Raw genomic sequence first — 25238 nt, forward strand, 5'->3', positions numbered from 1 at the left:
AATGGCAGCGTTGCTTCTCTCGCAGATGTCCCATCCTAGTCCGTCACGATTTACGAAAGCGTCACATCCGAATCGTCCCATCTACTCGCCATACGCAATATGAACATATTACTCATCGCTCCTGTTCACAATACACATAACACCACACAGCAGCAACTGTCACTCCTCAGAAATAATATCGATTATTTATCAATCGCCTCGCCAGCACCGCCGTCTCGCACCTTAGCAGCGAAGCTGAACCGCCCAGGGGTATCTCACAAACTATGAAAAAGGGTACAGTACTCCACGCTATGCTTGAATGACACACGCACACACTGCCACGAACTTACACAGCCAAAATCAAGTCCGCCAGGAACATCCATCCCATTCAACCCCTCACGGCCAGTTCCCCATCACCTCAAACGCCTCCGCCGCAGGCGACAAATCCACAAAGCTCAGATCATCCACATACGCCAGCGGACTCGCCATCTTCCCCGTCTGTAGCATAAGCGGGAAACTTGGACCACCTTTCTGTTTCTGCGTCTGCTGCCATGGCACTGCATGTCCCTCCTTCTCGCCCCCTTCCGCAGTAAGCTCACCACCCCACAACTCCAACGGCCGCACCACAGACCCCTGCATACCCATAAGCTGCGACGTAAACGCCATATCAAGCATCTCCGCCGCGAGCGCCTGCTTGTGTCTCGCATCCGCTTTAGCACGCGCCGCACGCTCGGTGCGGGCCTTGGCGAAGACAGCGTCGAGGTCGTGGCTGAGGATATCTGCGTTCTCGCGCTGGCGGAGGTATTGATTCTCTTCCCTGAGTGCCTTGACGAGAGTCGCGAACGAGCTGGATACGGTGGCTTGGGGTGCCTCGACGGGCTCGGGACGCTCGCGGGTCGGCTGGGGCGTGGCGGGGACGGCATTTGAGATGTCGTCTGGTCGGGAGACGCCTTCGCGCTCAAGACGGGCGATCTGCGCTTGCAAAGTCTCGGCCTCGGAGCGGTAGGTTTCACGCTCGGAGCGGGCCTTATCTAGGTCGGCCTGAAGGGTTTCGATGGTGCCTGCCTTCACAGCAGCTTCCTGGGCGCGGGCTTTGAGGTGCTCGATCTCGAGTTCCTTGGTGTCGATAGTTTCTTGACGTTCGCGCACTTGCAGCAATGCTGCGTGAAGCTCGGTGCTGATGAGTTGGAGTTTTTTCTCGGACTCGATGGATTGTTTCTTCTCCGCTTCGATCTGTTGGGCCTTGACAACCCAGGGTGCCGGCTGCAGCTGGACTTCAAGGCAGTTATTTAGGATCGAAGCATATTCGTTCCATTGTCCGATGCGCAATTTAGCATCGGAAACAGATGAGTGGAGTTCGTGCAATAGATTTTTCTTGAAGAGAGTATCGAGCTCGGCAGTCATCATCGTCGCATCAACGCCCTCGGGCTCTTTCGCAAGCTTGCTCAGTACATTGCGAATGAACGCTACCGCATTGTCTTGCGCTTTGTTTGCGAAGCGGTCGAGGGATTCGTTCATGCTCACAAGAGCTTCGATGCCGTCCGGTAGGCTGGGGTAGAGGCTATCCTTCTGTAGTGCTTTCAAAGCAGCACTGAACTTGGTGACTACGTTAAGAGTCTCAGTAGTTGTCTGTGTTGGTTCTGTAAATGCACCGAGATCCACATGGTCCTCGACATTTTCGTAGACCGGTTCAACGCGCGAAACAAAGGTCTTGAGGGCATCGAAAACTGATCGAATGCGTTCAAGACTGGCTCGGATGACAGATACATGAAGAATGATGGTACTATCCGGTCGAGCGTTGGAGAGGTAAGTGTTGGAGCGGTACATTGCTCCCAGAACATTGTAAGAGCCACGCGCAGACTCTAAAGAATCTTTCAAATTCAGTTCGTCTCGTTTTAGACTGCTCATGCACCCCTCGACAGTGCGCACCACGCTCTCAAAATCCTGGAACAAGTGACCGGCCTTTACAAACTCGTCTAGTGTGCAAGATGCCATAGCCGTCCATATCTGCTCGGTATACGTGTGAATGTAGTCGAAGTGGCCGACGACATCATGGCGCATGAGAGCGTCCAAGACTTGTTCAGGGCCTTTCTCGCCGCCGAACTGATCGGTTGTGGATGTTCGGATGACCGATGCGGTCAGATTAGCCTTGAAGCTGATCGACTTCGCCCTGAAGTACGCTTGCACAGATGAGCCGTTGAAGTCGGCGTACGCGGACTCTGTCAGATAGTGCCTGATCATATCGCGCTGTTCCTGTGCCTCTTTCGCTGCCAGATGCTGCAGCGATGTATCGATCTGGCGGTTCGTGTCCTTGACACCTGCGGTGCGGAGTCGCCGCTGAAGTTCCATGACTTCATTGAAGCGTCCAGTAACATCCTTCACCTCCTCTTCAGTCGTTGCCTTGTCTGCACGCAGTTCTTGGACCTGGGATTGCAATTCCATGGCGACTGTTTGGTATTTGGACAGACGATCTTGCAGTTCAGCGTTGTCCTTTTCAACCGCATCGCGTTCACGGGAGACATCGGCAAGCTGAGCATCCCTAGTCTCAAGCTCTGCTTCCAGATCGTCCGCGTGTTCCGCATAGTCATTGACGGTTTCGTTGCTGACCTCGACCATAGTGGAAAGCTCTTTCCGCTCAAGCCGGAGACGTGAGATGGAATCCTCGAGGGTCGCGATCTTGTCTATGAGTTCTTCGTTCATTTCTTCCATCTCATTGTTCGTGTCGACGCGTTCCCGTAAGTCCGAGACATATCCTTGCAGTGTCACAATCTCGTCTTTTGCGGCGGCATAATCGGCTTCTATTGTCTCGGTATGAGCGACTTGAGCCTCAAGTTCGCGATTGCGGGCCTCAAGCTCCTTGATCTGCTCTCTTGTCATGTCACGGAGCTTTACGATACCCTCCCGATACCGGTCCCTCTCGTTCTGGGCCTGACGCAGCATAGCAAGTTGCTTTTCATCCTCGGGCATATCATCGTCAATGAACGATGCTTCTTCCTGTTTGATCTCCAATTCAAGTCGGAGCTCCTCGATGACGGCGCGCTCGTTCTCCAGCTCAGCTTCGAGCTGCTCCTTCTGCTCTTCTGCCATTTCCCGGTCGATGGTAGCCAGCTCGACTATTGTATCGCGCTCTTGTAAGGCCTTTTCCAGCTTGTCATTCTCCGCTTTGAGCAGGGCGATCTCCTCTTTGATACTAGCATTTTCGTTTCCATATTTTTGAACCTTCTCATTCAATTTGGGGAAGATGGCCTCTTTGTACCGCTCATTTTCTGTCCGCAGCTTCAGCACATCGGCTTCCAGCTGAGAGGTGTCCTCCTGTTGCTTCTGCAGACGTCGGTATTCAGCCTCTGGAATCTGTCTTGTGCGCTCGGTAGGCGCTTTCGTTGGAGGGGGCGCGGTCTCTCGTGGAGCTGTAGAGCGTGTGCCGGAAGCGGTAGCGGAGGAGAGGGAAGGTTTGCGAGTGGGCCGAGTTGTAGGAGGTTGCGATGAGCCGACAGTCGACACTCGTCTCGATTGTGCGGATGGTGTTATGGATGCTCTCGAAGTAGCAGACGGCGGTCGGGTCGTCGAAGGCGGCCGTGCGGGAGCTCCCTTTACAGGCGAAGACGGCTTCGCAGCGGCGGCGAGGCGTTGTTGGAGCGTCGTCGGCTTCGCACCGCCCACAGACGAAAGCCTAGCAGGCCGTGCTGTTGTCTGGGAGGCGCCAACGCTGGACGGGCGAGGCCTTGCGCCGGGTGTTGCTGGTTTCGGAGGTGCGACTTTGGGTGCGACGGGGCGCGCTTGTTGTATGATCTTGGTGACTTTGTCGCGAGCCGCAAACAGTCCATGCATGGGAGGGCATTGGAAATAGCGTTCGCCCTGAACCGAGCCGTCGTTCTTTCCGGTTGCAGAGGAGAGCTCGATGCCGACAAACTCAATGCCCTCCTGGCCAGGCACATTGACCTCGCCAATGTATCGAATCGTCCCGCGGTGGGTGATAGGCTCTGGCTTTTGGAGTCGGACCTCCACGACCTGGCCAGCTTTCAGATCCAAAGCTGGAGCCATGATTACGGGTGGAGTTGGGGAGGATGACGGGATGTTGGAGGGTCCCTTGTTAAACAACGCGTCCAAGCTCGTGCAGATGCGCCAAGCCGTTTTGGAACAGCTCGTACACGTGATAGCGCGACGAGATACGCATAAATCATACGCTCCTAAGATAGACGATAGATATGAGTAGAGTACTCAGAGATTCGGCCTCGGTAGGTGCCAGAAACTGCGGCAACTCCGACAGATAGCTGACGCGTCTCTCTCACTTGTAAACAACTAAAGATTCCCAAAACATTTAGCAAGACTGTTGACGTGACTCAGAGCACTATATTTCTGAGCTTCTACATCTACTCTATACCTAGCCACTCCAATGTTCACAAGATGCATCGCACTAAGTTTTGCCGACCTACAAGCAACATAGATCATACATGTACACTCCATGCTCCAACCCCTAGAAAACACCAATACACCGTAGCACCGCATTACCCGCGAGGCCATTATTGCGACGTCAATTCCAGCTCCTTGATCCTCTCCTCGATGTCGGGCACAGCACGAAGCTGCAAGTCGATTTCATCTTTTTCACTGCAAAGACGTATTAGTAAAGACACAGACCGTGAGAAGCAGACATGACTTACTCTTCCAACTCTAATCTCCTCTCAGCATCCAGCTTGGTGAAGACGAACCCCCCCTGCCCATCAAACTGCAGAATCTTCTCATGGTACTTCCACAGGCTTCTCCTATGGCTGACTGTCATGAGTGTGATACCCAACCTGCTCTCGTTAGCACTTCCAGTTATAGGGCTAAGGTCAGGAAGCTCACCTCTTCGCCTCTTCATACATCACCCGCTCGATCTCGAGGGTAACACTACTCGTGCACTCGTCCAGGATGGCATACCGCGGGCGATGGTAGAACAATCTCGCCATTGCGACCCTCTGCTGTAGCCCACCACTCAACACATCGGTCCACTCTTGCTCCGCGTCCCAGCCGCCGGGTCGATCGACGATACCCTCGATTTCGACAACTTCCAGGATAGCAAGAAGATCCGCGTCCGTGATGCCTTTATCACGCATCTCGCGCAAGCTGTCAGGGTAGATGATCTGCTGGCGGAGCGTGCCTCGGGAGAGATAGGGTCGTTGCGGGATGTAGAAGATAGCTTCGAACGGTGGTTTCCGTACGGTACCGCCGTAGACAGGCCACAGACCGCCCAGAATACGGAAAAGACTGGACTTGCCGCAGCCATTGGGTCCAACGATGAGCAGATGGTCACCAGGTTTGACAGCGAAGCTCAGTTTGCGGACGAGGACGTCGCCGTTGGGGCTCACGATGGGGACATCCTTGAACATGATGTCTTCGCCCTCGGTTACTTCGCCACGACCGCGTAGAACAGCTGCGTTTTCTTCGGTGTCTGCGGAGGAAACGAGTTTCTTTTCGAAGTGGCCGGCTTGGATGTCGTCGATGACATCGAGAAGGGTAGCTACGCGCGAAGTGTAGCCAGCGAGCTCGGTTATTTCCTTGTAGGAGAACATGACGCGGCCGAAGGCGTCTGAGGACATGAGGAGCATGCGGCGATTGGTCACAAAGCCTGTCATCTTTCGTCAACATATCTTTCGTATGTTGTTCTTGAAAGTACTCACTTTCTGTCCGATCACCCATGTTTATTCCAGTCCCTGGGACCTTGAAGAAAACGGGCACACTGCACAGCAACAACCCCAACGCTCCCCAGAAATACTTGATAACAAAGTCCTCCATGACACCATGATAGAACCTCCTTCTCAGTATCCTGTTCACATGCTTGATCAACGTGAAATATCCCTTGTCGAGTGTATCCTTCTCTGCTTCGTGCCCATGGTACAACGCCACCTCTTCGCTATAATCAATCAACCGCGAGTGTTGGAAGCGGAACTCGCCTTCCAGTCGGGCCTCATCAGCAACGTATTTGCCGAATGGTGGAGTGAGCGCGCGCATGACGTTCGCCGAAAGCTGTACGAGGAGGGACATGAAGAATAGGCCTTCGCCGCCCACGCTGCGGGATAGCGAGTAGTTGTAGACGACCATGTCAAGCACAGGTTTTGCAAGGTTGGAGTACAGTTCCGCTAAGCTGTTGGCAAACTTGGCGACATCCACGGTAATAAGCTGGTCCGCGTTCTTGATCCGGTCGTCGAGCGCCGAGAGCGTATAGAAGGTCATATGCGAGAGGTACTTGCTGTGGACGTAGTTGGTGAGTCTCGTGCGGTATTGTAGCGACAACTTGCACTGGTGGTATGAAAGCTGCTTATTTTAGCCTCCAATTGTACACTCCTCTCTTCTCCCAAGGCTACACATACCATAGAATTCGTAAATGTCGCCGGCACCGCCACCGTCATCCACCACACCAATCCCCACAGAAAGTCTTTCCCCTTCCCCCTAACCAAACTACTGACCAGCCGTCCGTCTAACTCAGCCACATACAGACTAATCATAGTCCTCAGCACTAGAAACACACTATGGCTGATCAACAGCCGAAACTCCTTGCTCCGCCATCCCGGAATGCAGATCTTCAGCAGCCTAAGCAGATTCTTGAAGAACTCGCGATTGAGCTCGACCTTCTTCCTGCCCGTGGCTTCGCCCTCGGACGGCGCGGTGGAAGTCTTGCGGAGGGCTTTGGCGCGCAGAGCCGCGGCTTTCTGCTCGGCGATGGCGCTGCGGATGCGGTTGATGAGGGCGACGAAGAGCGTGAGGTAGACGGCGCGCGAGATCTTGGTTCGGTGCTGCAGATAGATGCGCGTGAAGTCGTTGACGAGGGATTTCAGCGAGGAGGCGCTGAGGTGGGTTCGCGCGTGGGCGAACTTGGAGAGCACAGCCATGGCTATCGTGGGGACGTCATTCGGGGTGGATGGTGCTGTGGGTTGTTCCGATGGGTGCAATGGGTCGTGAGTTGGACAGCGTTTGGGTGGTGATGAGGCTGCTCAGCCGCCGGGAGCTTGGTGCATAGCTGGCCGATGTTCAATCGGTGATGCGCATCTGAGCCGCATGTGATGCCCGCTGCCTCCCCAGGTCCAAAGCCTCGGCCCGTTCTGATCCCCACAAACCGCCTAACTCGATCGAGATAGCTCCAGCTCCGCTTTCTGGCTTGTGATTCAAGAACGACGATGAACGATGATCAGACTTGTGATGCTCTATTCTTGGTAACTTGACATAATCGAGTCTCTAAAGTAGCCAGAGTACACTGTATTGCCATTCTAGTTTAGGGTTTTAGCCTTCGCAAGGCAACAATCTTCTGGATACCAGTCCATTGCCCACGCTCACAATTATCGCTGAAAGAGATTTGGAGAACAACAAATTCCAGTGCCTAAGTTAGCAGGGCGAAGGCTTTGACGGATAGTATCTTGATGGCTTTGAACGGAGATCAAGCAGTCAGAAGCGCTTCTCTGATGCTTAATATCCAAAAGCAACCCCATCACATCAACAGCTTGCCTATACACCTAAGGTAGATTTCGTAGGACTGTGGGCGGGGTCGAACAACAGCTGTTACCCATACAGCCCTTGTGCGAAGCTCTGCAGCATAGAGTACCAGCAATCCGCGACATGCGCTCTTTGGATACAAAATACGGCAGCTATGATGCAAACACAGTACTTGGCATGAAGACAGTTAGGAGGCATCGCAAAGTGCATCGAGCCACCTCAGGCTATATTCTGAGCAACCGAACTCGAGACAGCATAAGCAAATATCACTTGCCCAGGTGCTTTGTCTCGCTGTTCACTGACTATTGAATGAAAACATTACTTTGAATCGCCTCGCCGCACCAACAATCTCCCCCAAGCTTCCCGTGGCCCCAGGAACCACACTCACCACGCCTCCCAACCCAACCCAACCCAACATCCCATTACATTACATTACGATAATTCATCCTTTTCCCCATCCATTCGTGGGTCTCACAACCTAAAACACTGAAACCCCCTGGCCGCATCGTTCCACTCGCCAGCCTCTTTCGTCAGATCCGCGCTCCCTGGGTCCTGCAGCTTGAGCGAGGCGCTGCCGTCGAAAGTGCGGCAGGAGCCATTCCTAAAACTTGTAAGTCTGGCTACAGTTGCATCGTTCGTGCAAAGTAAACTTTGTGGGAGGAAGAAATGTGGGATTCGTAGATGGGGACAAGGAAGGGAAAGAGGCGCAACCGTACTTGTAAAACGTGCAGCTAAACCCCTTGTCCGGGCGTATTGAGCTTGCTGTTCCGTCGAGCGAGACGCAGTCGCCCGAGTCGATGGCGTAGAGGACGTTGACGCATGCGCCGCCCCAGTTTATGTGCTCGCATACGTACACCTAGACGTAGCTATTAGATGTTGTTTTCATACAAGAGTTGGAGAGGGGAGGACGGAGGCAGAGTTACATTTGCGAGTTCTGCTGTGGGACGTGCGAGGGCGGTGGTAAAGAGGGTGAGGAACGTGAGAATCGTGGGAATAAGCATCGTAGAGGTGGTAGTGTGTGGGTAAGATACGGCGGTCGAGTATAGGGTATCCTCAAATGCCAGAAATGAATCAAGAAGGGTGGAGTAACAGACAATGTGTGTGAACCTCTAGTATAGTGTAGAAAAAAGGTTGTCACTTTGATGGACGGAGGCTGGTGAAGAATGTCACTGCATGTCACTCCATACAGTCGGCCCTTCTTATACCCATGCAGATCTGCTCGCCAATGTAAGGCGGACCGGGCGAAATCACCAGAGGTAAGATTCGAAGCTGTGTTGTGTTGATTGCAGGTATGACCAGGGTGTGGGTTAGTGGGACTAGGCGGGATGGGGTAGGGAGTCGCGAGGTGAGTTACACGGGGCGATGCACACGCCACGCGGCTAATGATGCTGTGCGAGTGTGGCGCATCTTGGAAACCGGAGGTAGTGTTCTGCGGTATGGATTTATAGACGATGTTTGGGAAGAGATTAAAGAGGTTGTTGATCGTGCCTGCTTCTTCACGCTGTCGTGAGTAGTGATTGGAAAGCGCAATCTTCAAAAGCATCAACGCGATTCATGTTTGGCATTCGAAACTGACCGTCTTCTGTTGCGTCCAGTCCTTGTGACACGCCAACATGCTCGTTGCCGTGCCAAACGTGGTGACAAGCGGCAGTAGTTGGTGAATAGAAAATCACGCTTGGTCGAAAGAACGAGCGATGAACTTAGCTGGGGATGGAAATCCCTTACTGAGTATGAGGCGTGGATTCATGAAATAATAGCAAGTACAGCAGTCGTACAGCACATTTCTACAGTGGTATATCCGTGGCTTGTTCCTAACATAACCCAAAACGAGCAATATCATGGAGCAACGCCGTGCGCTATGACTGTCCAAAGACCAAAAAGAAGTCGTGAGGGAAAGGCGGCCGAGACCACAAGTCGTACTATGTTGCTGGCTCAGAGCTTGACCCTGCAGGTGTGCTTAGTACAGCTGGCGCGGGTTGGGCAGGGGCTGGTGTAGGCCGAGCCGTGGCAGCGTGTAGCCTTTGGTCGAGCGCCTTCAATGCCAGTGCGCGTCTTCGCTCTGCCTCAGCGCGCGTCTGGCCACCCTTGCCGCCGCGGCTGTTGGGGTTCATGATGCTGGGCAAGCCGCCTTCAACTCGTGCACTTGCCTGCTCGTTCCCTGCGTCGATGTCCTCGGCTGAAAACGGCGTGCACACTTTCAATGATACCATGGTGGTGTACACTTGATCGGCGACTGTTCCAATGGGCGTCTGCAGGGGCTCGGGGAAGAAGTGGGCAAAGGCGAACGTGTCCGAAGCATCACCTTTGATGACGGAACCATCGCCCGTGGCCGCAGAGGACAACGAGGGGCTGATGCGGTAAAAGCGAAGGTAGATCCAGGCGGTCAGGAAGCCGAACCAGGCCAGGAACATGGCCGTCTCTGTGCCGAGGGCTATGCCGGATATGGTGTTGGCAAGGAGGAATATGGCGGGGAAGTGTTTCACACGCATACGTATGACACCCTTTGCGATTGCGACGGTGTGCTCGGGGACGAGCTGCTTGAAGGAGACGAGGAAGCCGGCCTGGATGGCGATACCGCCGGATATCGTAGTGGTGCTGCATGCGTTGTTAGTGTCGAGACAGGCGCTCGCGTGGCCTGACTTACAGCGTGCGCTCGTTCTTGGAGAGGACATAGCCGACGACATAGAGCAGGAAGCTCAGCAGGTTGGGCACCATGGACACGAAAAGAATGAACTTTGCAAACTCGGTGGACCCCCAGGCGCGCTCCAGGTAGCGCCCCCCGTAGAAGACAGTGAGGCCCGTTGTCACCAGCCCCAGCACGTTCTGCTCGACGGTGGTCGCCAGCAGGAACACCCACGGATAGACGACGGAGACGCCCGGCACGATGGAGAGGTAGGGCACGCCATTGCCCACGGCGGTCACGGGCTTCGCAGCGCGCTCGGTCCAGCTAGATGCAGGGCGGAGGGCAAAGTTGAGCAGCGTGAAGAGCACGAGGGATGCGAGCAGGCCGCGGGTCAAGGGCGGCAGGTTGATGCGGGCCATGGCGGCGGGTTGCGAGAGGCGGTGCGCTGCGGGAGCGCGCGACGAGGGTGCGGACGGTCGGTCGGGCGTGTTTCGTGGTTTCCTGGCACTGGCAAGGTCGCGTTCCCAGGGCTTCGGCCAGGGCGACGTCCCGGCCAAGCTGCAAGCTGGCGGGCTATAGCGGTTCGGTAGTGCGCAAGCTTGATGTCGATCCTTGCTGCACCGATCCACCACGGCGTCCGCTAAACACCACCCACACTCCCCAGGCACCGAGACGCACAACGGCGACGCCAACCGCAGCGCCAACGGCACCCTCGCACCCGCCACCCACCGCGACGCTTCCTCGCAGCTCTTCGGCCGGACGCGCCCTGCACCTTCTCTGCGCGCCGCGCCGCGACATGCGCCATGACGGTCGAGCCGCTCTCATCCAATGTAGTCAACTATCTCGTCTGGCGATATCTGCAGGAGGCCGGCTACGGCAACGCCGCCCTGCATCTCTCGCGCTGCTGGATCCGCGACCCCCAGACGCTGCCCTTCGCGCGCGACGTCCAGCCGCACACGCTCGTCAATCTGCTGCAGGACGGCCTGTGGTTCGACAAGCTGCAGGCCGAGGCTGCCAACGTACGTGCACCGCTGCATCCGACGCGCCCACACTGACGCCATCAGGTTGACCAACGCTACCACTTTGGCCGCGACCACGGCCAGCCCTACTCGGTGCGCAACGGCGCCCTCCTCACCCTCGACCAAGGCATCCCCGCCCACGAGCTCGCCGAGCAGGCCAATGGCGCTGTCCAGGAACCGCCGCCCAAGAAGAGCGTGAAAAGCAGGAGGAAAGCAAAGCCGAATGGCGTTGCGCCGGAGCCGCGCGCTCCTGAGCAGGTCAATGGCGATGCCATGGACATCGACGCCAATGGCGCCAACCACGTCGCTCCCAGCGTGAACAGCGTGCGGGCCGAGTCCGAAGCGGTAGCTTCAGAGGCCGACTCTCCGACGGTCGCTGAAATTCCCATCTCGACTCTCAGCATCGGCCAGAGTACTGACGTGCAGACCGAGGTCATCACGGATCTTGCGCCCGACACCATCTTCATTCCCAACCTCGAGGACGCAGAGAGAGTCGTAGAACATACCTCGTGGGGACCTCCGGATGCCCCTGTGCTGCTCACTGCTGGCAAATCGCTTCTCAACATCCAGGTCATTCCGCGAGATGCCGATAACATCACTGCAACCGCCGTCCCGCCTCTCGCTCTCAAGTTTCCCATGGACAAATACACTGTGACTGCATTGTGCTGGATCTCAGGCGAGGACATCGCTGTATCCGCTCGCGAAGAAATAGCCAACGAGACAGGCGAGAAGATGATGATAGACAAGCTTGTCAAGATCACAGAGGCGGGAGATGATTACCAAGTAATCTCGTCGACTGCCGGACTCGTTAATACCTTGAGATGGAACAGAAAGAAGGAGATGCTGCTAAGCATATCGACCGATGGAGAGCGTGGATCCATTAAGATCTGGAAAAACCACGACGACTCTATCCCGGCCTGGGCTGAGTTCACCGACACGGTGATATTTGATGCGCTTTGGATTAGTGACTCGGCCTTTGTAGTGTGCGGCATTGAGCTTTTCAAGATTTACGAGATTGACGAAATTTTGAAGGTTCAACGGACACTCGATACCAGGGTTCAGTGGGAGACGCTCAAGTTCGAACCGTGCTCGGGCATCATTGCCGCGCTCGGCACCGTTGAAAGGGACACCAGTGTTCTGGGCTATATCAATCCGCGCAGCCCACACGATTTACAGACACACCAATACCCAGACCAGTACGCTACAGATCTCGACTTCCGCAAACGCACCGATACTGGCGGCGTAGGTCTCTCCTCACCCGGCGCAACCTCGGATTCAACAGTGCTGCTGACTACGTCCTCGATGACCGGGCCCGTTCGCATATGGGATGCCAATGCACCAACCAGGTGCCTCAAGACACTTCCTACCACCGACCAGAGGGAAACTTTCAAAATCGCATTCTCCCCCGATGGCAACTTATTGGCCGCAGCAGGTCCTGATGCGGTCACCATATGGGATGTGGACAGGAGAGACGTGCCAATCGCAACTTGTCGCACTCGTGAATGGGGCATGGACAAGTGGAACCCTGGAGTGGATGGCGAGTTCAGCCTAGGATGGGATCCGGACAGCTCGAGATTGTCTGTCGCCCTCGGTAACCAGGTAAGTTGCTTTGATCCCACGTCCCCAGTAATCGTTTCCAGTAAAACTGACCATCCTGGATTGCAATCATAGATTGCAATTATCCCAGTGACCAGGTAGCATTTGGTCGCAGAAACTGAAATCAAGCCTTGCAAGAAGACGAATCCCAGGACGCACCCGAGTACTGGTCATCGATCCTACCCGTTCCGGTGCGGGAGCTCCGCCTACTGGAATATTTATTCCTGAGTGGACAACAACGTCCAAGATTAGAACACAGAGGATGCAATGCCACGAGAGGCGCGGAAGAAGGCCACAGTGCCACTACATGAATGCTTCGGAGGCGTTCCGCCCACCGTGGAAACCTCATCATGTGCGACTGGCAGCGGGCGCGTGTGGCGTTTGGGGTAGAATGTGGGGAAGGGGGGTCCAGCCTATGATTGGCCGGTGCACCCCACGGCCATGCGTATCCCCGTCGCGCCGACAAGCACACGGCGCTCTGCTAGAGCGCTTCGGCACTTGTACACGAGGAAAGCATGACGCGGGGGAATGTACCCCAAGAGGGCGGGAAGTATAAGCGGCTTTCGGCTCCGCGGTGTCGTGTTTTGTCTACAACCCAAAAACCTCCAATACCCCTTGCTGCTCGTTTTGTAGACAGCGCCCTGCTTTCAATGCCTGTACCTGCATTGTATATATCGCCGCTTCAACATCAGCTTGTATTAGGATAAATCATATTCAGACCCACCTGTCGCTTCCCACGGACAATGTCTGCTGTGCCTTCCCTACCCGAGGACACTCCTTTAATCACAAAGGACGAAACCACCACCAACGGAGTCGCAACAAATGGAGCCACCCATGACCTCGCGAATGGTGCTACCGAGGGGTTTAAGCTGCACGATGGGCCGGTGGAGAATTTCCGGCCTATGAAGGTCATTGTGATCGGAGCTGGATATTCAGGCATATATCATGCGATACGGATACCAGAGCGGCTGCGCAATGTAGAGTTGGTGGTGTACGAGAAAAACGCTGGAGTGGGAGGGACATGGTATGAAAATCGGTATTTGGGTTGCGCTTGCGATATTCCTTGTATGTTTGCTTTTACGGTTAATTTATTTGGGAGCTCTTTCTAACTCACGTGTCAGCGCATTCGTACCAGTACACATTTGAACCCAATCACGACTGGTCATCGCTGTATGCCCCCGCACACGAAATTCAAGCCTACCTCGAGCGCACTGCGAAGAAATACTCCGCCGATCGGTTCATTAAACTCTCACATGAAGTTGTGGAATGCAGATGGGACGACGCAATCGCAAAGTGGAATGTGACAGTCAAGGATCTCGCTACTGGCGAGACAACACACGATCAGTCGGATGTGCTGATTAGTGCGCGAGGCAACTTGAACACCCCTGCATGGCCGAGTATAGAGGGCTTCGAAACGTTCAAGGGCGAGGTGATGCACTCTGCGAGATGGAACGAAGAGTAAGATACATCGCTATGCTTTACCTTGGAACGATGCACTGACCTTTTCTAGATACGACTTCACCAACAAGCGCATAGGCGTCATCGGCGCCGGCTCCTCCTCCATCCAGATCGTCCCCTCCCTCCAACGCATCTCCGGAACACATGTCTCCACCTTCGTCCGCAGCAAAACCTGGATCTCACCATCCTTCGGCCACCACCTCTGGGAGAAGCACGGCTTCGAAGGCTTCACCATCCCACCAGACCTCCGCAAGCGCTTCGCAGAAGACCCTGAGTACTACGAAAAGTTCAGGCTCTCAGTAGAAGAAGACGGCAACGGCATCCACGCCGTGACCATCAAAGGCACGCCCCTCCAGCTCGGCGGCAAGCAGATGTTCACCGAGCACATGAAGCAGCGCCTCGCAAGCGCCCCGCACATCCTCGACGCGCTCCTCCCGTCCTTCTCTCCCGGCTGCAGGCGCCTCACCCCCGGGCCAGGCTACCTCGAGGCTCTCACTCAGCCCAATGTCGCATTCATCACGTCCAACATTACCAAAATCTCGCCAAACGCCATACATACCGCCGACGGCTCAGCACACGAAGTCGACGCCCTCGTCTGCGCCACCGGCTTCCACGCAAACACTTTCCCTCCGTTCCCCGTCATCGGGTCAAACGGTCTCACACTAAGGGAGAAGTGGTCCGCCCGCCCCACAAACTACCTCTCGCACTCCATATCCTCCTTTCCCAACCTGTTCACTATGCTCGGCGCCAACTCCGCCATCGGCTCCGGCAGCCTAACCTGCATGATCGAAAACGTCGGCGACTACGTCATCAAAGCGATCCGCAAGATCCAGAAGGAAGACATTGCCGCCATGAGCGTCAGGAGCGAGCGGGAAGAGGACTTTACCGAGTATGTGGATGCGTATTTCCAGGGCACGGTGTTTGCCGAGGAGTGTAACAGTTGGTACAAGAGTAAGAAGGATGGGAAGATTGTGGGGCTGTGGCCCGGGAGTACGCTGCATTGTGTGGAGGCGATGAGGAGTCCGCGGTGGGAGGATTACCATTACATCTATAGGGATGAACTCCCGACGGCAGAAGAGCTCGCGGAGCAGAGCGCGAATGCGGTCGTGGAGGGCGAGGCGGGCGATGCTGATGCGGAGGGGAAGCGGAAGAGGATTGATAGCATGCTGGTCCGAGAGAAGAATCCGAAGCGGAGACGGGCGAATCGCCTCAAGTGGCTGGGCAACGGGTGGAGTGCGAATGAGCTGGAGAAGAAGGATCTTGCGTGGTATCTGTACAAGGACTTTTTACAGCAGCCGGTTGCGCCGAGACCCGAGGAGAATAAGATGTACAAGGCGCGCGCGTTTTCGTATTAGAATGGCGCCGATGCTAGAGCGCGGGTACAGCTGGGGTAACGAGAGGCAACTGTTCTGTTCCACTACTTTTGTGTATGTGGTGGTTTCAGCATCGACCGAAACTCCTATCACCTAGATAGACCTTCGGTATATAGAATTCGTAAGGCATCACAGTGTATGCAGTCCACCCCGTTCCATCCCATTCCAACCCCTTTTGTATGCGCAACGTACACTTCCTCAATCCACCGTCCCCCACTCTAGCTGCTTCCTCCCATTCAGCCCAGCATGCAGTTTCGCACTCTCATCCACGCGGTCCTGGATCTGCATCTGAACCGCCAGATTCCGACTCATATGCTCGTCCTTCTCCTTGAGCGCCCTGCGCTCCAGCCCTGCGCGATGCTCCACCTCCCCCCTCCTCGCCTCAATCATCCGCCTTTCCGCCTCCAGCGCCTGGCTATTCTTCCGCTCCTCGATTTGTGCGCGCTGCGCCGCGCTCTCCCCCTCCTGTTGCGTCAGGAGGCTGTGCCACGCCACCTTCTCCGCGCGCTTCATGCGCTCCGCCTCGCGCACCTTCTGCATCGCGTTCTCGTGTTGTCTCTGCTCGAGCTGCGCTGCGTGCGCCGCTGCTGCACTCGCCGCCGCGAGCTCCGCATCTTGCTGCTCCTTTTTCCGGCGAAGGAGGTCCAGGTGCGCGGTTTCTTCAAGGTGGCGGGCGTGCTCGGCGGCTTCTTTGGCGAGGCGGAGGGAGAGCTGGTGTTCTTTCTTGCGGTCGGCCAGGCGTGCAATGGAGGCAGGCATGCCAGTTGCGCCTTGGGGCTGGTCTTCGGTCTCGGAGTAGAAGGTGGGCGTGACACCCTTGTCGCGAAGGAGGTCTGGATGGTGATTAGGATCGGTTTGGGGCATTGGACTTTTTACTTTTGGGAGGGGGGACATACCGAGTAAGTGCTGCTTCTGTGCGGTTCGCGCAGGCGAGGGGATACGTTCTACGTAGGAGTAAGGCGAGTACCAGAGACCTTGACCGTCGCGGAACAGGTGTTTCTCATCGTTGAGCTGCTCCCATACTTCGGTCTCGAGAAGGGTCTCTGTGATCTTTAGAGGATCATGGGCATTATCGAGCGCAAGGATGACGGCCGATCTTTCGTTGCGGGCTTTAAAACTGGGGTTTGCTCCGCTGTCGAGCAGGAGTCGGAGGACTTGGCGAGCCCGGGAGCGCTGGCTACTGTTGGTGATCTCCACGTTCAGGCAGAGTTCTCCTAGTGCATTTCGTCCCCCATGGTGTCGAGAAGGGAAGTTTGGATCGTGGGCAGCCTTGAGGAGTAATGCCACGGCATCGAGCTGTAAGCTGCGGGCAGCCTCGTGCAGACTACCGTCGTTCTTAAGAGCATGCGGTGCCAGTTTTTCCACCACTGATGTGCCTGATGAACTACTTGCGTAGAAGAGCGCTGAGCGGTCCCACTTATCGCGGATCGAGGCGTCGGCCCCATGCTTCAGTAAGACTTCGACAATATCTGAGCGACCCTCTCGAGCAGCAAGAGATATCGGCGCCACTTCCGACACTGGAGCAACGCGGGTTGGTGATGCTCCGGCCTCCAGCAGAGCGATTATCACTGAGGTCGAAACCCGTTTCTGAGGTTGTGCCAGGGCCCACAACAGTGCTGGGATGGCCTCTTCGCCTGCTGCAGAGTTCATAACACCCGACAATGAAGCTTCCGGATTGCAGCCATGCGTAAGCAGCGTCTTGACGAGTGCTTCACTCCTAGGGTATTTCTGGATTACCAAGACCAAAGATGCAGGGTGGCTCAAATCTAAGTCATCGGCTGTGCATCCATGGCTGAAGCATTCGTCCATCAAACTCAGGAGAATATCTTCCTCTAAGTCCGAGTCGATCAGAGATGGCAAGAGAGTCGCAAAGTTTGGCTGATACTTCAGAAGCATTGCGAAAAGTTTCGGACTACGCTTCGCTGCAAAAACGAAACACACGCCATTGGCGGCATTGACGTCTGCGTGATGGGCTAAGAGACGGTCAACTATTGGGTTGATCGCATCAAAGCCATTTTCTGGGTCAAGAACGGCTCTCAAAGCTATGTCAATGGCATTCCGGTCAACTCCCAGCGGGAGGAGCTGGTCTGCAACTTCAACATAACCGCCAGACGCAGGTCCATTGCCGAGCGTAGTTATTGTCAGATCTTTTCGACCCAATGCATGGACTGTTCTGTCAACGGAGGCAGGTCCCGGCACGGTACGATCCAGTCCTCGGAGGTTGGCGGGATCAAACAGTGCGCGAAAAGCTGCCGTAACCGTGGGTTGCCAGGGAGTGTCCTTTCCACTGAGCAACAGCTTGACGAGCGAACTGTTGCCCGTAGCAGCTGATGCTACGAATGCATCGCCTCCGTTGTAGTTGATTGATGCACCGTGTTGAAGAAGCATCTGCGCGATTGTTGGATCGCTCGTGTCCCTGAAATGCTGGATCTCGGTGATGAGAGCTTGGTCAAGGGTTTCCTGTGAGATGCCTTTGTCGAGTAAGACTTTCAGGATAGCTTCTTTCTGCGACACACTGCTGAGCGAAATAGCAGTTTGGAACGCACATGAGATCAATCTAGCGTCGGCAGCTATCAGGCGTTCGACTATGTCCAGATTGTTTGCACCGCCTTTAACAGCGATTTCAAGGGCATGCGTAGCCGGGACTTCTTCAACGCCACCCGCTAGAAGTAGCTCGAGCATTGCAAAGGTCGTTGACTGTCTGGCTCCATTGGTGTCAAAGACGAGTGGTAACGAGGCTGATTTACTGTGAGTAGAGACCTCCGCTCCACAAAGTAAGCGCAAAATTGGCAGGTTGGCCTGAGAAACAGCAAGTTTGACCGCTTTGCCATCATCGTGGTCGATAGATGCTCCGTGGCGAACGAGTTCAGTAATCAGAGCAACGTCCCTTGTGCTCGATGTGTCTGCGATTGCGTCAACCAGGGATTGGTCTACTTGAGGTCCACGAGCACCGTGTTCCAAGAGTAAATGTACAGTTTCGAGTCGCTCGGGTGCCGTGTATCCAGACCGTATAAGGGGGAATACTTGCGAAAGCGACTGAGGCGATGGTCGGGAAGCCAGTAGTGACCGAAGGCTACGAATATTCTTCCGAGCCACAGCAGCCTGGATAGCCCTGTCATTGCCAGTTCCAAGGGCTTGACCTGCGTTTAGAAGCAAATCCATTAGATCAGCATCACCATCCTCAACTGCACGAACTAGCCAGCGCTCGAGTGAACGTCCGCTACCACCTTTGGCTACAAGAGCGCTTATCACGTGCAGTCTCTCTGGCTTTGGCGCATCGTCTGGCACAGCATCTAGTGCCATGGATGCATGAGCCGGCGATATCGGTGTCCCGATGATGACATCTGCCAATTGCCAATGAGACCTAACAACGGCATCTTTCAAGCATTCAGCATGATTGACAGTCGTGGGCACCCCATACGCGATCAACATCTCTGCCATACGAAGATCATTACGCTGAGACGCGGCTGTTAGCAGACTACCTAGTCGAGGATTCGCTGGAGGTAGGCCGCAACAGAACAGAAGTTCCAAGAATTGATACAGATCCTGGGCGCTAGTCATCCTCATTACAGTTTCAAATGCGGCCTGCAATGACGTTAAACTCAGGGGGATCGGACCTGCCACGAGTGCGACAGAAGTGCGATACTCGCATCGCGCAATGGAAGTAGTAATAGCACTGGCGTTGTCGAAGTTTGGATCAGCGCCATGAGCTATTAGCAGCGAGATCACCGGCTGGGAGTTTTGCTGAACAGCTGCTGGAAGACATGAAGAGATGATGTCAGGGCGAAGAGCCTTTGGAGCTCGTAGGAGAAGCCGCACGAAATTTTGATCGTTTGATCTAACAGCGTCCGCTAATGCGTTTGGATTTTTGTTCAGATCCGCACCGTGCCGTAATAACTCCTGGACGCAGGGGTGGTTGTTGGCCGCAAGAGCAGCTTTGAGTCCTTCGTCCAGAGTGGTCTGGTCTGCACCAGAAGCCGCCAACAGACCCAGGGTGTCGGCTCGCCGTACAGTTGCAGCTCTTTGCAGCACCGTGCTTCGCCTCCGATCTGCAATGGCAGACTTCTTGTTTGCCTTGCTCTTTTGGTCCGTAACTTCGACGAAGTTCACTTTGGCTCCCAGATGAAGATACGCTTGAATGAGGCCCGCGCTTGTAGCAGGGTTCTCAACGGCTGCTGATAGCGCGCGGTCAAGCTCATCCTGCGTAAATAGCCATTGACTCGTGTCCTGGTCCTTTTTCTTCTTCTCCGAGCTTCTGAACACGCTCTTCAATTTTTTGCCGGGATCCCGGTAGTCTGGATCTTTCACTCTCTGCTCGACTAACAACTGGCGAGCTAGTGTGTGATCCTCCTCACTGGCGTTGATTGCAGGCTGAGTTGGGGCGGGAAGAGGAGGCTGACGATCAGAAACCGGATGAATGCCAACATCCCGGATGACGTCCTGGAGGCGGCGTTTTACGGTCATGTTGCCTGGCGAGGTTCGAACAGAGAAGCCTCAGCGACATTGTCATACGGGCGCTGTCATTTCTTAACGACAACGTCACAGCTGCAGCGAAAGAAAGAGCACGCGTTTTTGGTGGCTGAGTTGCTGTTGGATTGTACAGCGCTCTATCCATGCCGTTTTCCGCCTTAGCGCACGACTCGGTGCCCCGTCGATTGCCATGCCACAGCCACATCAACGTGATCGTTACTGTTCCTTCTCAAGCCTTTCTACGCTAGCCTGCTTTCCGCGTCGTCACCACGTGTAATGCCCAATATACCTGAGACGTTTACTAGATGCAGGACGGTATCTTCTGGAGAACCGACGGGCCGCATGCGCAACGTGCGCCAGCCGGACGAACGCAGGGGCATCCTCCACACAGCACACGGACTCCAAACATGCTAGCATAACACTGCGACTTGCCTTCGCTGTTTCATACTGTCCCGAAGTATCTGCAAGATAATCTTTTCGAGAAGCGCATTGTGTTCCAGACCTACCACACGACATTTACCGTCGATGCGTGGGCCCGTCACTTGCAACATGAGCTGTCGATGTCGCAACAACAGCCGCAAAAAGCTGTCGTAAATCGAAGGATGGCATTCGACTATCCAGGTAATTTGGCGTGAACAGCGGCTGTTTCGCGAATGGTGAGGCAATCCTCTGTGTTGCGGCGCAATTGCCCTCAATTGCTTATTGGACGAGCAGCCGTGTTTGATCCTCCAACGCGAAATCTGCAGGTACCGTTTCGCCTCCCAACCACCATTTTCGCTGTGCATATTGCACCGTGCGGTGGAGGTAATAGTTCACGCATGAGTCGTGACAGTCGCACCCGCCACTGACGGCCCACGGGGGTTTGTGAGACCCGTGCCACCTTTACAATTGCGCTAGGAGTAACATCTGTTAAAGATTCCCAAGGTTCCGGATCCCGCGTTTCAATCGCAGCCCAAAGCATTGCCTTTTCAAGCCCAACACGGCGGAACATTCGGTGAATCGCACCTCCTGTCAGCATACGGGAGGCACAACGGCGTCGGACGGGCTGTTTCCTGCGTACACTATCATACGCTAACACTATGCGAGGACGTATGCGATGTTTGGGATTTGCAGCCCCCTTGGTATGTTCTCGGCTCAGATTACCTACCGAAGTGTCCATGTTGGGATGCGAGAGTGCTTGAATGAATTATATATTAACCCGCCCGCTTCGCCTTACTTTCAAGGCACGCTCTCACTACTATTCGCAGCTTCCAGTCCACCGTTCTTTCTTCCTTCTTTTCCATTACTCATTCGCTTCTTCGAGCTCTGGTAGCTCTCTACTTTCGCTGTACAGATATCCCTTACAAATCTGCGATTAACAAGAGACCAATTATCCACCATGTTCTCAACCCTCATTATCGCGGCAGTTGCCCTCCCTCTCGCTTTGGCTGCTCCAGCCCCATACCGTCTCCCAGAAAGTGTGTTCCGTCGCCAGCTCAACGATACGTGCGGTCTCTCCACTGTCCAACAGCCTCCGAGCAAACTCACGCCTCCTGGCGACCACAACCAACTGGTACTCATCGCGCTCGGCCAAGGAACACAAAACTACACCTGCACCAACGAAACTGCAATTCCAGCTTCCATTGGTGCCGTGGCCAACCTCTTCAACGCTTCTTGTGCCGTCTCTCAAAAGACTTCTCTTGGGTCCGTAGCGGAGGACGCCAATGCTGTTGGCCAGCACTTCTTCGTCGACAATACCACTCCCGAATTCGACATTATTGGGCTTGGTAACACACAGCTCAAGAAGGCCGAGGCTGACCCCGCCCCCAATGCCGCTACCGATGTCCCGTGGCTCAAGCTTGATGCTACGAACACGAACACTGCAGTAAGGAGCATCTACCGACTCAACACTAAAGGCGGCGTAGCACCCGCCACTTGCGCCGGACAGGCTGCAGGTGCCGTCGTCCAGGTCGATTACGAAGCTCAGTACTGGGTGTACGCTTGCCCGGACGCGATGGCTGCCCGCAGACAGAAGAGAAGTCTCGGGCTCCCGCTCAACTAGATACGTAACAGTGTGTTAGTAGCGCGGATGGTGGGTGGTGGTATCCGGGGAGGTCGGCTAGCTGTGGATGTACTGCCATGGGGGTGTTGTTTCTTTTGATGTTGATGCAATGGTTTCGACTGGATATCTGTATCAGCTTCGGTGTTTATCTGTCCCTGTATGTTAAAATCGCAACTGATGTGTAGGAAAATATCCACAATTGCGGCTTGCGATGATTTTGTTTCTGGCCGGTTTAATGCCGGATCCATGTACACGTGTCTGGGTCTATTATTTGCTCAACTACCTTGTCCGCAGTGAAGACAATTGAAGTAGATCCATAATCTTATCAGTGCTCCCTTCAATAGCCGGTGAAAAGTCAGTGGCAAGTCTGCGGCTAGGGGTCTATGGTGGAGCAATGGAGGTACTCCCCAGAACTCTAGTTCAGTGGTGGTCATAGCTCCATCACAGCTTCCGTCACTTTCCGCCACCATCCTGCAACAGCCCGCAGCGTTGTAGGCACTACGATAATTGCTTGCCACATACAACGCGATTGCACCCGTTTCGAAGCTCGAATGGAAAGGTTAGTGGAATCGGAATGCTGGTTTGAGATGATGGTGTTGTCCACCCCGCATCCAGAAACGGCTTGGCAGGCAGCGATCACAAGCTCGCCGCTGGGCCGCGACTATCTTCCACTCACAGCGCGCGGCCGGCCATGCTAGACAAAGACCCTCGGTCCATGTCATGATGCGTGACATCTTGCGTCCGAAATATATGTGCCCGGCCTCTGCCGCTCTCCGCACGCACGTCTACATCATCACATCCTACCCGTTTGTACCTTCCCCTCTGTTATCTTTAAGCATCCAGCTTGAATAACAGACAAACGCATAACCTCCGTACACCACCATTGATACACAATGGCTAGCTCCGAAAGCCTGCTGCGCGAGGTTAATATCCTCGGCGCGTTGAACGACCAAACCAAGCACATCTTGAGCAAGGATGTAGCTGTCTTCCTAGCTCTTCTCCACCGCACATTCAACGAGCGTCGGAAAGAGCTCCTCCAGCGACGTGTGATTCGACAAGCGGAGCTCGACAAGGGCAACTTGCTCGACTTCCTCCCAGAGACCAGGCATATCCGCGAGAACGATGCCTGGAAGGGTGCACCGCCCGCTCCTGGGCTCGTAGACAGGCGCTTGGAGATCACAGGACCGACCGATCGCAAGATGGTCGTCAACGCCTTGAATGCGGACGTCTGGACATACATGGCCGACTTTGAGGGTAGGAACTGATGATTGCGACTATCTTGAACGTATGCTGACTGGTGTAGACTCGAGTGCACCGACTTGGGATAACATGATCAACGGCCAATTGAATCTCTATGACGCTATTCGCAGGCAGGTCGACTTCAAGCAGGGCGAGAAGGAGTACAAGCTTCGCACCGACCGCACTCTTCCTACACTCATCGCTCGCGCCCGAGGATGGCACCTGGAGGAGAAGCATTTCACAGTTGACGGCGAGCCGATTTCAGGCAGCTTGTTCGACTTTGGCATCTACTTCTTCCTCAACGCGCACGAACTTGTTAAGCGAGGATTCGGGCCATACTTCTACCTCCCGAAGATGGAGTCACACTTGGAGGCGAGGCTATGGAACGACGTTTTCAACCTGGCACAAGACTACATTGGCATGCGACGAGGTACCATCCGTGGTACTGTGCTGATTGAGACCATCACCGCTGCCTTTGAGATGGACGAGGTGAGTTTCCAAGGTCTAACATTCGCAGCGATAAACTAACGTAATATTAGATCATCTACGAGCTTCGCGACCACTCCTCCGGCCTCAACTGCGGCCGATGGGACTACATCTTCAACACAATTAAGCGCTTCCGTCAGAACCCGAACTTCGTGCTTCCAGACCGCGACTCGGTGACCATGACAGTCCCCTTCATGGACGCCTATGTCAAGCTCTTGATAAAGACCTGCCACAGGCGAGGAGTCCACGCTATGGGTGGCATGGCCGCCCAGATCCCCATCAAAAACGACCCTGCCGCAAACGAGGCCGCTATGGAAAAGGTCCGAGCTGACAAGCTTCGCGAAGTGCGCGCCGGACACGACGGCACTTGGGTCGCTCACCCGGCGCTTGCAGCCATTGCCGCTGAAGTCTTCAACAAGCACATGCCGACGCCCAACCAGATGCACGTCCGTCGTGAGGACGTCAACATCACTGCCAACGACCTGCTCAATATGAACGTTCCCGGCTCGATCACCGAAGCGGGTATCCGTAAGAACCTTGATATCGGCCTCAGCTACATGGAGGCCTGGCTGCGGGGCCTCGGCTGCGTACCCATCAACTATCTCATGGAAGATGCGGCGACGGCCGAGGTATCGCGGAGTCAGCTGTGGCAATGGGCCAGGCACAACGTCAGCACCGCCGAGGGCCAGAAGGTCACCAAGGACTACACGCTGCGGCTGCTCCGTGAGCAGACGCAGAAGCTGAGCGAGAAGGCGCCCAAGGGCAATAAGTTCAGCCTCGCAGCGAAGTACTTCGAGACTCAGGTGACGGGCGAGCAATACGACGAATTCCTTACCTCGTAAGTAACGCCCACCCCCATAGCACTCTGTATGGCCAACACTAATCCCGTACAGCCTCCTCTACAACGAAATCACAAACGTAGGTCCTCCACGGGGCGCTTCCAAGCTCTAAATTTCCATTTTTTCCTGTAAAGTTACTATGACCATCGGCTCTCTAGCCAATACGGTCCTGTAAGCAAATAAAACAAAAGCGTTCAAATTGATTACTGTGCCACATGCGAACCTAAGCTGATGTTTCTCTTCCACCATAGACTCAGCCTCCTACCGCTGCTGCGAAGCTATGAGCAAGTCACCACGCGTGGACCGAGATCTACGTGTGCCGAGGTCGATCCGGGCTGTCGGGTTGTTCGGTTATGGGAGCGTGGATTGTGTAAAGAAAGAGGGGGCTGGTGCGGATTGGGGCTGGCATGTGAAGAGGGTTCATATGTCATACGAGACACAAGGCACATGATAGCACATGCATTTTGAGACGCTCGTTGCGGTTCTTCATTGGCGGGAGGTGGATAGGGGCTTGTATATATTACTGTCTTATATCTTGTGTATACTGTATAAATTAACATCGTCAAATCTGTTCCAATTGACTGCTTTGGACTTCGGCGAAGTGTTCGGCCCCTCTGTTGACGCCTGTGATAAAAACTAGGCAGCGACTTA

General features: G+C 54.8%; 10 protein-coding genes across 10 annotated transcripts; 4 read left to right on the forward strand and 6 right to left on the reverse strand.

The window, feature by feature from the left end:
• Positions 1–167: 167 nt before the first annotated feature.
• CC84DRAFT_1163304 (uncharacterized protein) lies at positions 168–4044 on the reverse strand. Its single transcript, XM_018178230.1, has one exon. The coding sequence runs from the start codon at positions 4018–4020 to the stop codon at positions 376–378; it is 3645 nt and encodes a 1214-aa protein (XP_018037420.1). The 5' UTR covers positions 4021–4044; the 3' UTR covers positions 168–375.
• Positions 4045–4337: 293 nt separating this feature from the next.
• CC84DRAFT_1143331 (uncharacterized protein) lies at positions 4338–7018 on the reverse strand. Its single transcript, XM_018176408.1, has 5 exons — positions 6327–7018; positions 5637–6270; positions 4822–5584; positions 4638–4772; positions 4338–4584 (listed from the first exon to the last, which is right to left on the reverse strand). The coding sequence occupies exons 1-5, from the start codon at positions 6843–6845 to the stop codon at positions 4500–4502; spliced, it is 2136 nt and encodes a 711-aa protein (XP_018037421.1). The 5' UTR covers positions 6846–7018; the 3' UTR covers positions 4338–4499.
• An 845-nt stretch (positions 7019–7863) lies between these two features.
• CC84DRAFT_1163306 (uncharacterized protein) lies at positions 7864–8575 on the reverse strand. The gene is made up of 3 exons (XM_018178231.1): positions 8367–8575; positions 8160–8299; positions 7864–8044 (listed from the first exon to the last, which is right to left on the reverse strand). Exons 1-3 carry the CDS (start codon positions 8442–8444, stop codon positions 7915–7917), a joined length of 348 nt encoding a protein of 115 aa, XP_018037422.1. The 5' UTR covers positions 8445–8575; the 3' UTR covers positions 7864–7914.
• A 411-nt stretch (positions 8576–8986) lies between these two features.
• Positions 8987–10671, reverse strand: CC84DRAFT_1117122 (DUF1751-domain-containing protein). Its single transcript, XM_018175483.1, has 2 exons — positions 10088–10671; positions 8987–10038 (listed from the first exon to the last, which is right to left on the reverse strand). Exons 1-2 carry the CDS (start codon positions 10483–10485, stop codon positions 9363–9365), a joined length of 1074 nt encoding a protein of 357 aa, XP_018037423.1. The 5' UTR covers positions 10486–10671; the 3' UTR covers positions 8987–9362.
• A 198-nt stretch (positions 10672–10869) lies between these two features.
• On the forward strand, positions 10870–12783 carry CC84DRAFT_1174934 (uncharacterized protein; the record flags this gene model as incomplete). The annotated part of the gene is made up of 3 exons (XM_018180121.1): positions 10870–11085; positions 11131–12684; positions 12757–12783. 3 exons carry the CDS (start codon positions 10870–10872, stop codon positions 12781–12783), a joined length of 1797 nt encoding a protein of 598 aa, XP_018037424.1.
• A 547-nt stretch (positions 12784–13330) lies between these two features.
• CC84DRAFT_1242093 (FAD/NAD(P)-binding domain-containing protein) lies at positions 13331–15494 on the forward strand (the record flags this gene model as incomplete). Its single annotated transcript, XM_018184078.1, has 4 exons — positions 13331–13746; positions 13803–14139; positions 14192–15245; positions 15330–15494. Exons 1-4 carry the CDS (start codon positions 13425–13427, stop codon positions 15492–15494), a joined length of 1878 nt encoding a protein of 625 aa, XP_018037425.1. The 5' UTR covers positions 13331–13424.
• A 51-nt stretch (positions 15495–15545) lies between these two features.
• On the reverse strand, positions 15546–20078 carry CC84DRAFT_1258261 (ankyrin). Its single transcript, XM_018184809.1, has 2 exons — positions 16409–20078; positions 15546–16345 (listed from the first exon to the last, which is right to left on the reverse strand). The coding sequence occupies exons 1-2, from the start codon at positions 19974–19976 to the stop codon at positions 15711–15713; spliced, it is 4203 nt and encodes a 1400-aa protein (XP_018037426.1). The 5' UTR covers positions 19977–20078; the 3' UTR covers positions 15546–15710.
• Positions 20079–20301: 223 nt separating this feature from the next.
• CC84DRAFT_1163310 (uncharacterized protein) lies at positions 20302–21159 on the reverse strand. Its single transcript, XM_018178232.1, has 3 exons — positions 20898–21159; positions 20697–20842; positions 20302–20638 (listed from the first exon to the last, which is right to left on the reverse strand). The coding sequence occupies exons 1-3, from the start codon at positions 21139–21141 to the stop codon at positions 20393–20395; spliced, it is 636 nt and encodes a 211-aa protein (XP_018037427.1). The 5' UTR covers positions 21142–21159; the 3' UTR covers positions 20302–20392.
• A 59-nt stretch (positions 21160–21218) lies between these two features.
• On the forward strand, positions 21219–22210 carry CC84DRAFT_1163311 (uncharacterized protein). Its single transcript, XM_018178233.1, has one exon. The coding sequence runs from the start codon at positions 21361–21363 to the stop codon at positions 22021–22023; it is 663 nt and encodes a 220-aa protein (XP_018037428.1). The 5' UTR covers positions 21219–21360; the 3' UTR covers positions 22024–22210.
• A 484-nt stretch (positions 22211–22694) lies between these two features.
• On the forward strand, positions 22695–24783 carry CC84DRAFT_1117132 (malate synthase). Its single transcript, XM_018175484.1, has 4 exons — positions 22695–23277; positions 23327–23751; positions 23802–24586; positions 24642–24783. Exons 1-4 carry the CDS (start codon positions 22917–22919, stop codon positions 24697–24699), a joined length of 1629 nt encoding a protein of 542 aa, XP_018037429.1. The 5' UTR covers positions 22695–22916; the 3' UTR covers positions 24700–24783.
• The last annotated feature ends 455 nt before the right edge of the window (positions 24784–25238 follow it).

The sequence above is a fragment of the Paraphaeosphaeria sporulosa genome (genome assembly GCF_001642045.1).
Source record: "Paraphaeosphaeria sporulosa strain AP3s5-JAC2a unplaced genomic scaffold CC84scaffold_4, whole genome shotgun sequence".
Lineage (NCBI taxonomy): Eukaryota > Fungi > Ascomycota > Dothideomycetes > Pleosporales > Didymosphaeriaceae > Paraphaeosphaeria > Paraphaeosphaeria sporulosa.